This window comes from Malania oleifera, chromosome 6, assembly GCF_029873635.1.
Source record: "Malania oleifera isolate guangnan ecotype guangnan chromosome 6, ASM2987363v1, whole genome shotgun sequence".
Taxonomy (NCBI): Eukaryota; Viridiplantae; Streptophyta; class Magnoliopsida; order Santalales; family Ximeniaceae; genus Malania; species Malania oleifera.
Window position 1 is genome coordinate 101,370,631 of NC_080422.1, and position 11,964 is coordinate 101,382,594.

At 34.8% G+C, this 11,964-nt stretch overlaps 1 protein-coding gene across 1 annotated transcript; it reads left to right on the top strand.

Annotated features, from left to right (window-relative positions):
• The first annotated feature begins 1,973 nt into the window (after nt 1-1,973).
• LOC131157825 (probable receptor-like protein kinase At5g20050) lies at nt 1,974-3,950 on the top strand. The gene has a single exon (XM_058112225.1). It carries the CDS (start codon nt 2,407-2,409, stop codon nt 3,766-3,768), a length of 1,362 nt encoding a protein of 453 aa, XP_057968208.1. The 5' UTR covers nt 1,974-2,406; the 3' UTR covers nt 3,769-3,950.
• Nucleotides 3,951-11,964: the final 8,014 nt, after the last annotated feature.

The window sequence follows — 11,964 nt, forward strand, 5'->3', positions numbered from 1 at the left end:
ACTTAATGAAAACAAAGTCTGAAGTCAAAAATATTTTCATTACCTTTTATAATTTGGTTGAGACACAATTTGGCACATGCAAAAATAAAATGCCTGAGATCTGACAGTGGTTTAGAATTCAAAATGACAAATTTTTTTCATTCAAAAGGAATTTTACATTAAGTGTCGTACGTAGAGAAACCTCAACAAAATTCTATAGTTGAAAGAAAACACCAACATCTTTTAAATGTAGCATGAGCCTTAAGATTTCAATCCAACATACCTTTGATTTTTTGGGGAGAATGCATACTTGCTACAACATACCTTATCAATAGAATTCCATCTTTAATTTTTAGTAACAAATCTCCATATGAAGTTTTGTATAATTTAGTCCCCACATATCGTCATTTAAAGGTCTTTGGGTGTTTATGTTATGCATCTACTCTTGCCAAAAATAGATCCAAATTTTCCCCAAGAGCAAGAAAATGCATGTTTGTAGGATATCCTTTTGGTATAAATGGTTATAGGCTTTATGATTTGGAACATAATTTTTTTTTTTTTTATCTTCAGAGATGTCACATTTCATGAATCCATATTTCCTTTCTCATTCTCTTTGAATTCATATTCTATGACTGATAATTCATCTTAATAAAATTCCATTTCAGAAAATTCTAGTGCAATTCTTCCTAAATCAGTCTCAGATTCCACTGAAAATGTTAGCTATTTTGTACCATTACAAACTGAACCTTCTTCAGATTTATCATTACATGATACCAATCAATTTCCTTCTTTGAGAAAATCAACTCGACGGTATAAGAAGCCTGGTTATCTGCAACATTATCATTGCAACTTAGCAGCTTCTGCTTCTCAATCATCTAATAGGGATCCTATTCTTAATTCAGGTACAAAATATAGCATATCTGATGTTCTTTCTTATTCCAAATTATCTGAATCACATAAAGCTTTCTCAGCTGCTATTTCTTCTGATTTAGAACTTTCCTTTTATCATCAAGCTGTCAAGCATGCTCATTGGAGAGCTGTTATGTCTGCAGAATTATCTGCATTAGAAAAGAATGATACTTGGATCCTTACTTCATTACCACCTCATAAAATTCCTATAGGTTGTAAGTGGGTCTATAAGATTAAATACAACTTTGATGGTTCCATAGAGAGACACAAGGCAAGACTTGTTGCCAAAGGGTATACTCAAATGGAAGGCTTAGATTTTTTTGAGACTTTTTCACGTGTTGCAAAGATGGTTACTGTGAGGTGTGTCTTGTCACTTGTTGCCATATACAATTGGCATATTGTTCATCTTGATGTTAACAATGCTTTCTTGTATAGAGAATTGGACGAAGAAGTCTATATGAAACCTTCTCCAGGTTATCTTAGTAAGGGGGACACAAGAATATGTAAATTGCAAAGGTCTTTATATGGCTTGAAGCAAGCTTTAAGACAATGGAATTCGAAATTTATCTCTGTGCTGTTTGCCATGGGTTTTTCACAATCCAATGCTAACTATTCATTGTTTACTAAGAAAGAAGGTACCTCTTTTGTTCTCTTGTTGTTATATGTTGATGACTATTCATCTTGAGGGGGACTATTATAGCTTATAATTAGTTTAGTTAGTTTGTTCTTTATTTTTAGTTAAGTCTGTTGTTCAGTTCATGGTTTCTATTTTTTCTGTTCTTCTCTTTTCTTCCATTCTCTGGTTATATATACAGAGAATATCAGATTGTAAATTCAGATTAATGAGAAGATTCTTCTGCTCTCTCTCTCTCTCTCTCTCTCTCTCTCTCTCTCTCTCTCTCTCTCTCTCTCTCTCTCTCTCGTCTGTTCCCTCATTACTCTATTACAGTACTACCATTAAGAGTTAGATCGAAGAATAAAAGCTTAAGAAATTTCACCAATGTCTATTGGTGCCGCGAGAATCAGCAGTAAAAAATTTGGGGGTATTAGCTCAGATGTCTCATTCATCTGAAGATTGGTTTTATTCTGCAAAACCCAAACCAAATCATTGACTATATATATAAACAAGTTTTTAAATATACACACCAACATGACAAAATTTCAAAGCTAATAAATATTATGAAAAGGAAAATGCGAGAAGAAGACCCTGGAAACTTCTTGCTTGAAGTCTTCTTATAAAGAAACATAATGCTATACCCAAAATCCGCATTTTGCAGATTCATAGATGCAAGTTAACGGGTCTTCCGCGTTTGTATGGAAACTAAATATTTCAATTGGATGTGACACGGTGACACCCACCTCTACTGCAGCGGCATAAACAAGAATCACAAAGTCTCCTCTTTCACAAAAGGAATATGGAAATCACAAGAAGAAAATTCTTCTTCCTCCTCCTCTTCTTTTTCTTCTTCTTCTTCTTCTTCTTCTTCCTACTTAATTGAATTTAGAAATGAAGGTTCGATGGAGGAAAAGAAATCAAACATAATAGCTGCTTTATCGATACTAGTCCTCATCATTTTGCTCATCGTTGCCCGTGTCTCTCTTGGACTCTCCTCCAGGACTTTCTACTTGATTGTTGGTGCCGATATTGCAGCAATTATTGTTGTTTTCGCATATGTCATAATCCGAAGGCGTGGTGATAGGCGAAGGCAATTGTTAGAGAGGCAAAGGATCTTGGAAGGCCGAGAACTTCGAATAGAGTACAGTTTCCTCAGGAAAGTAGCCGGAGTTCCAACAAAATTTCAATACAAGGAGCTTGAAGAAGCAACGGAAAATTTCAAATTACTGCTAGGCCAAGGATCATCAGGCTCGGTTTTCAAAGGAGTCCTAAAGGATGGTACTTATATCGCCGTGAAACGAATCGGGGGAGAGGAGCATGGAGAGAAGGAATTCAGATCAGAAGTTGCAGCTATTGCTAGTGTCCAACATGTAAACCTTGTACATCTTCTAGGCTATTGTTGCCCCCCGACCGGGGGGACTCGCTTCCTTGTTTACGAGTTTATCCCAAATGGATCATTGGATTGCTGGATTTTCCAACAAAGAGGGGGGCGAAACTGCCAAGGAGGTTGCTTGTCATGGAACTTAAGGTATAGAGTTGCCATTGATGTAGCTAAGGCACTTTGTTACCTTCATCATGACTGCAGGTCCCGAATACTTCACTTCGATGTCAAGCCGGAAAACATACTTCTCGACCAGAATTATCGTGCGCTCATGTCGGATTTTGGGCTCTCAAAGCTAATGGGAAAAGAAGAGAGCAGAGTTGTGACATCCATCCGGGGTACTAGAGGGTACTTGGCACCAGAGTGGCTATTGCAGCAAGGAGTTTCCGAGAAATCTGACATCTACAGCTATGGAATGGTTCTTCTGGAGATGCTAGGAGGAAGGAGAAACATTTACTTGGTTGAAAACGACGACGGCCGCGACAAGTCCAAGAGGAAATGGGACTACTTTCCAAAATTTGTAATGGAGAAAATGAAAGAGAAGAAGCTCATGGAAGTGGCTGACCAGAGGCTAGTAGAAGGGGAAGGCATCGACGAGAGGGAACTGAGGATCTTGGTTTTTGTGGCTCTATGGTGCATACAGGAGAAGGCCAAGCTCAGACCCAGCATGGCTCAGGTGGTCGACATGCTCGAAGGGCGTGTGGCCGTGGATGAGCCACCCGAGACACAAATGGCCATTGTTGATCTTTTGTCAATTGAAGATTCAAGAGATGGTCAGGACATGAGGCAGGGGGTTCCGGCACTTGCTGCATCTCAAGTTGGTGCCAATATTCCTTCTTCCTCCATGAACTCATATACCATGTCGGTTCTTTCGGGACGGTAGATCGAAGAGTTTCAAGGTATCATCATCTTCCGCAGGACTGGTTTTTTCTTTCTTCTTTTACTAGGTTCCTCTTTTCTTTTCCAAACTTTGATTTGTCGGCTCTCTTTTCTTTTGGCAGATTTAGACAAAATATGTCATTTTTGGTTGTCAACAACATGAATAGCTTTACCATCATTACTTTATTTCTTTCATCTTCACAAAACAGTGCACCAGTGCATGACAAGATAAGCTAGATTTTCACTTTCCTTTACTTAGTTCTTTTCTTTTCTCTTCAATCTATGGTGGGGTGAGGGGGAAGTGTTGGGAGGTAACCTTCCACCAAACAGAACAATTTCTTTTTTCAGTGACCCATCATTCTTTTTCTCTCTAATTTCCTCATCACATGAATCTAGCAAGGGGAGAAAAATAGAGGACAAGGGCAATGCAACTTTTAATAAATATTTCATGAGAAACAAGCAGGATTAATAATGAACATAAAGGATTGAATCCAAGGAGCAATCCTCCCCAAATTTTCTGTACTTTTCCTCTATTTTCCCGTTGACCAAGCAGCCACCAAGGCATGACCAAGCAGCCAGGCAAAACCTTGAACAAAGTCAATCCTTGCGTGCTTCAAACTCTAGGAATAGTAAGAGCTCAACTTAGACGAATCATTATACCCCACAAGAAAAGCTTAAATAAATTTAAGAACAATTTGACTGCCGCCTCAAGTTGCTGCATCACTGATTTGACTTTCAATACTAGAATTGATATTGCACCTTTTTTTTTTTTTTTTAAAATAATAATAATTTCCAAACTCTTAAACTTCAACCTTTCCATCTTAAATCATAAAAATAATTTGTACTTTATAACAACTTTTTACATAATATTAGAGATTTTCTTAATTTTTCTTTATTCTTTAAAAATGTGTAATTTATTTATATATTTTTATCTTAAAATAAAATTCTCAAAAGGCAAGCACCTCAATTCCTAAGGACTTAAACCTCGCCTCTTAAGGGTTAAAATGTCTTGTCTTATGCATTTGTCTTTCAAAACACTGGATTAAACTATTAAAGGGTGATGATGTATATAGTGCTAAATTTGTAGGCATTTCAATAATGAAGGGTTCAAAATTTTAGCTCAGAGTTAAATGATAGAAGAGAGTTAATAGCTTGCAAGTTATTCAAACTGAATTAATTTTATGGTTCAACTCTATTGGAGATAAAATTCAACATGATCCTAACAGCACACCACAAGTCATGTCGAACATAACCTCAGGATGTTTGTTATTGATACTTTTGGGCCAGCTAATTTATTTGTTAGTATTGTATTATTACCTTTGATTTTCAAATAACTTGTGTCAGTACAAAAAATAATCATAACCGTCACTAATAGTATTAGTGACGGCTTTCCAAGTATTAGTGACGGTTTTGAAATAGTTGTCATAACTGCCGTTACTAATAATTATTATTAACGAATTTTAAAATTTATCACTATTAATAGAGTATTAGTGACATATTATAACCATCACTAAAACACTTATATTGTCACTATAAATTCTACATTGACTCCATTCAAAATCGTCACTAATAGTAGACTAGTAGTGACGAATTTCAAAACGTCACTAATACCATAGTAATAGCGACGAATATAGAATTCGTCACTACTAATCTGCTATTAGTAATGGTTTGGATTTCATCACTACTAATTCAATATAAGTGACGATTTTGAAATTCGTCACTACAATTTTATTATTAGCGACGATTTTTAAATTCGTCACTACTATCCTAATAATAGTGACGATTTTAAAATTCATTACCAATACTTAAAAAATGACATTTATTAGTCACGATTTTGAAACTATCATTAATAATTTAAAATTATTCTTATTTTTTTAATCATTAATTCTTGTAAAAATTTGTAATTACATTTTCGCATACATAACATTAAACCATAATTACAAAAGAATTCATAAATTATTGAAAATTCTAATTCAAATTCGAAATTCAAATGCAAATACATTATTGAAATTCAATTAGAATACATAAATTCCATATGTTCATATAACAAAAAAAATTCAAAATTGAAATTCAAATTCAAATATGAATACATTATTCAAATTCAAATAAAGAAATTCTATCTGTTCAGATGAAAAAATATTAAAAAAAAATAAAAATCAAAAGCTGCATTTGATTGTGGTGCATGACATCGTGCTAATGTTGTGACAGCCGCAAATCTTACAAATTAAGAATCATAAAAAATATTAGTATACGATTTTTGAACATATAACGTATTATAAGTATCAATGATTTGATAGCAAAATAATCGAACATTTGGACACAGTTAAAAAAATGATTCAATTTTAATAGCTAAGTTTTATCAGTTTAGAAAAATTTTGGCAGCATTTCGTCTATAAATAGGACATTTTTCATAGATATATGCTCCAAACCTAGGTGTTCACAATAAATTGTACATAATAATCCAACCAGTAATGAATATTATGAGTGCACCATATTTTCATACAATAAGCATTAAATAATGAAATTTTGGCAACATGCCGTCTATAAATTGGACATTTTCTCATAAAACTTGTACCTGAAACCTGGTTATTTTCAGCAAATAAATCATTTCAAGCATGCAACAACCTAAATCTACTACCAGCATGCAATTCACAATATACTGCATCAGTCATGTAGTTGGCATTCAAAACAAACGTGTATTCCAGTAGTTCAATAACATAATACCATCGTCTCTTGTATTGCAGAAAACATAATAATAAAACTTACAATTCCTTTCATTTCTCCACATTTGATTATATCTCTCACAAGATCATGGATATCACATCAAACTGAGAAATTCACAACACCCCAACGTTCAATCTTTACTGGTTCCACTAGTTTCTAAAACAAAGCACAAAGAATTTTGTGAGATCAGTTAAACTAAGATCCTAACATGATAATAAACAAGAAGAAGCACCTTATTGTTGCAAGGAGGAGCCACCGTCTGTAAATTGGACATTTTCCCATAAAACATGTATCTGAAACCTGGTTGTTTTCAACAAATAAATCATTTCAAGCATGCAACAACCTAAATCCACTACTAGCATGCAATTCACAATATATTGCATCAGTCATGCAGTTGGCGTTCAACACAAACATGTATTCCAATAGTTCAATAACATAATACCATCGTATCTTATATTACAGAAAACATAATAATAAAACTTATAATTCCTTTCATTTCTCCACATTTGATTAGATCTCTGACAAGACCACGGATATCACATCAAGCTGATAAATTCACAACACCCCAACGTTCAATCTTTATTGGCTCCACTAGTTTCTAAAACAAAGCACAAAAAATTTTGTGAGATCAGTTGAACTAAGATCCTAACATGACAATGTATAAGAAGAAGCACCTTATTGTTGTGAGGAGGAGCCATCGTCTGTAAATTAGACATCTTCCCATAAAATCTGTACCTAAAACTTGATTATTTTCAACAAATAAATTATTTCACGCATGCAACAACCTAAATCCACTACCAACATGCAATTCACGATATACTGCATCAGCCATGCAGTTGGCGTTCAACACAAGCATGTATTCTAGTAGTTCAATAACATAATACCATCATCTCTTATATTGCAGAAAACATAATAATAAAACTTACAATTCCTTTCATTTCTCCACATTTGATTAGATCTCTCATAAGACCACGTATAACATATCAAACTGAGAAATTCACAACACCCCAACGTTCAATCTTTACTGGTTCCACTAGTTTCTAAAACAAAGCACAAAGAATTTTGTGAGATTGGTTGAACTAAGATCCTAACATGACAATGAACAAGAAGAAGCACCTTATTATTGCGAGGAGGAGCCGCCGTCTGTAAATTTGATATTTTCTCATAAAACATGTACTTGAAACCTGGTTGTTTTCAGAAAATAAATCATTTCAAGCATGCAACAACCTAAATCCATTACCAGCATGCAATTCACAATATACTGCATCAGCCATGCAGTTGGCGTTCAACACAAGCATGTATTCTAGTAGTAGCAAACAAAGTTCCTAATTTTTTAAATTACCGTCAGGGGTGGTGAGGTTAAGAATTTTTTAATGAAGCAATAACTGTCAAGGGTTAAATAGTCTTAAATCACAGTCAGTACCATAAATAGTCTTAAATCACAGAAAGTTGCACAGAATGCATGAAGGCCTTCCAAGCTTTGTTTTTGTCAACACTACAAGCCCCACTCCTAAAATTTGGAAATTGCTAGATATGTTTAATATATAATAAATGACATTATTTGATATTTTTTCATAAGCTTACCCTCACGTAGAGGGAAAAAAAATTCTTTTAAAAAGCAAAAGAAAGGCACCAGGGGCACTAAGGAGCTACAACAGAAGTATTGAAAAAAAAAAAAAAGATAACATGAAGACAAAATCAATGACAGCTAGAATATTAACAAAAGTAGCCCATTGTATGACATAGTTCTATAGTTCGTTTGGTTGTGAATAAAAAGTGTTGCTTATAAGTAATGTTTGGATACTCACTTTATAAGTGTTACGTGAATATATGTTATTATTATATGAAAATATTGTTATATTTCAACAAATAATTATTTAACCATTATAACCAGTTATTAACTAAAGCAACCCCATAACAATCGAGACGGATTGAATAAGCTGTGACCAGCTTATGTGCAGCAGTTACAACCAAGCTAAAATCTAAGCACCAAGTTATTAGCTTTTTCTTTTCTTTTTTTTTTAGTAATAAAAAATGTATGAACAACTATCCAAAAGGATACTATAGGAGGAGAACAAGATGCCCTCCAACAATCAAAAGAAAACAAAAGAGAACAATCTGAAAACTATAATCCTTCTAATCCCTAACTAGATCAGGCAGCAGCACACCCCAAAAAACCCCGAAGAAATGGTCCAAGAACACAGCTCTATCCCACAACAAACAAGGAGAGATAGTGTGATCCTTGAAAGTTCTAAAATTTCTCATTTCATATGATTCACAAAATAGCACAAACTATGATGCGGTATAAACCCCCCCTTCTTTTTCCCACTCTTGCTAAAGGCCCAAAATCTCACCATTAGGAAATCACCCAACACCTGAGGAGACAAAAAATACTAATCTCCCTGGTGACGATGAAGGTGAGGGGCTACGATGGCGACGGGTTTTGTGAACGAACGACGATCGGCCCTTGGGTTGCGATGGTCTGCAAACGGCGATGGGCCCTCAGGTTGCAACGAACAGTGATGGTGCTGCGACGGAGAGAGGAGAATCCGAAGGGGAAGATCGGGAGAGGAGGCGGGAAAGAGATAAGGGAAAGGAGGGAAATAAGGAAGATTGGGGTGAAACCCGGTAAATAAAAGAATAATAGTGACGAATCCTATAACCGTCACTCATAGTGTGAAATGATCTAATTTTTTTTAAAAAGAAAATAACTAGTAGTGATGAATCTTCCGAACCGTCACTACTAATGGACTAATAGTGACGAATATTCTAAATTGTCACTACTAGTTTAAAATAAATTTGTTTTATTTATTAAAAGAAAAGAACTAGTAACGAAACTTCCAAACCATCACTACCAATGGATTAATAGTGACGAATATGACAAACCGTCACTACTAGTTTAAAATAAATTTGTTTTATTTATTAAAAGAAAAGAATTAATAGTGATGAAGCATTCGAACCGTCACTACTAATGGATTAATAGTGATGAATATGACAAATTGTCACTATTAGTTTAAAATAAATTTGTTTTATTTATTAAAAAAAAAAAGAAATAGTAGTGGCAAAGCTTCCAAACTGTCACTACTAATGGACTAATAGTGACGAATATGACAAACCGTCACTACTAGTTTAAAATAAATTTATTTTATTTATTAAAAGAAAAGAATTAGTAGTGACGAAGCATCCAAACCATCACTACTAATAAACTAATAGTGACGAATATAACAAACCGTCACTATTAGTGAAAACTAAACTTGTTTTATTTATTAAAAGAAAAGAAATAGTAGTGACGAAGCATCTGAATCATCACTACTAATGGACTAATAGTGACAAATATGACAAATCGTCACTACTAGTTTAAAATTAATTTATTTTATTTATTAATACAATAATAATAGTGACGGTTAATTAAACGTCACTAAAAAGTTCCTTTTAGTGACGCATTGAAATCGTCACTAATACCCAAATAATCATCGCTAATTGTTTCTTGGGATAGTTTTCATGCGAAAAGTAGTTTCCCGCGCTGGTTTGAGCGGGGAAACTGGAGTATTAGTGACAAAAGTATTAGTGACGGATGAAATTTCGTCACTAAAAGTGCAGTATTAGTGAATGATGAAATTTCGTCACTAATAATCGAACTATTAGTGACATTTCTAAGAAATCGTCACTAACACTGCACTTTTAGCGATGAAATACTTCCATCACTAAAAACCAGCTTTCTTGTAGTGTGTATAGGAGGAGGTTATGGATAGTTTGTATATAAATCTTATATGTTGTGTGCACTAAATTGTATCTTGAACGAAAACATCTTATCCATGCAATTCTTCTTCTCATGAATTTTTTCTTTACATGGTATCAGAGCCAGTAAGACTCACGTCTAATTGATCCTCTTCAAGATGTCTGCCTCCCCAAATTCCTCAACTTCAAATGCTTCCGAGTCCAACCTTCCCAACTTCAACCCATCTCCCTCCATTAAACTCACTAAACTCACACGCCTAAACTACCCAACGTGGAAAGTCACTATGTTACCCTACTTCAAAGGCCAAAATGTCTTTGGCTATATAGATAGCACCATCTAGAAACCTGCTAAAACCATCACTACCTATGATGGCTCTACAACCCCCAACCCGTCCTTAGATGCATTAATTCTTCTCTTCCAGATGAGGTGCTGGCTCAACTTGCTCATTACAACACCTCCGCTAAAGTCTGGACGACCCTAAGTTTTATCTTAGCGTCATAGTTTCGTGCTAAAGCAGCACATTTTCACTCTCAACTCTCAACTCTATGGAAAGGGAGTCAATATGCGACTAATTACTTCATGACGATCAAACGTCTCATGGACGAGTTGGCCATTGCCGGTCAACCTCTGAAGTGTGACGATATTATCACGTATTTGCTTGGTGGACTCGGTCCTAAATATGACTCCCTTGTTTCCATGGTTACTCACTCTGATTATTCGATCTTGCACCTTGGAAGATAGTTATTTGAAACCTAAGGTGTAGTCCCGAGGAGGGGGGGGGGGAAGTGAATTGGGTCTTTTAAAAATTCCTTAGATCCTTTTTGTTCCTTTTTAAAATCTTTTAAGGCTTTCTTGTATTTTTGTTAATCGGGCAATCCACACAAACTCCTATTTCCTCTAATTAATCCACAATCACAACAACCACACTCAATCAATCAACTATTCAAGCAAAACAACCATACACCAAGAAATCAATTTGGAATATTTAGCAACCCTATATATGAATGTGAAGTTCCTGTAGTTGGCTTTTGAATTTGAATATTAAAATGCCATCCAAGCACCTTTTTAATATCAGAATTTAAATAAACCTTCAGCTAATAGGTTTTGGGATGTTAACCAATTAACGTACTTCCTTTCGGTTTTCGCAAAAGATCGATTAACCAGCGTACCCCCTTTTGGTTTCTACAAGCCCAAAAACAAATTAGACTTTGGGTTTACCTAATTTCCAATATGTGTTACTTTATGATTAAAAATATTAAAACATCCATGCAAGTTATATCGTTGCTGAAATGTAAAAGAGAGTAAGGGAAAGAGAGTGACACCACCACTTTTACGAGGTTCGGCTTACCCCAGCCTACGTCCTCGCCTTAGGTCAACTACCTAAGGAATTCACTATACCTTGTTCCTTTCGGGTGAAACAAAAAACCTTACAACAATTACCCTTCTTTTTAAGAAGAGAAACCTCTCCAAGCAACAACTTGTGCTTGGTCCAACGATCCAACAAACCTTTGAACCGTTAAAGATCAAGATGAAAGAAATAGATCTGCGTGCAAAAACACTCTCACAATTCAGAGTAGGTTGTACAAATTAAATTCTAAATCTTACTTCAAAAACCAAAGCTAAATAGAAAATGTGAAACTTTAAAGGTTTAGAAGTCACCAATGGTTCTTAAAAAAAATTTGAATACAACTCGGAACCAATCTCTTGTTTGTCAATCCACCAATATTGTATAGTTTT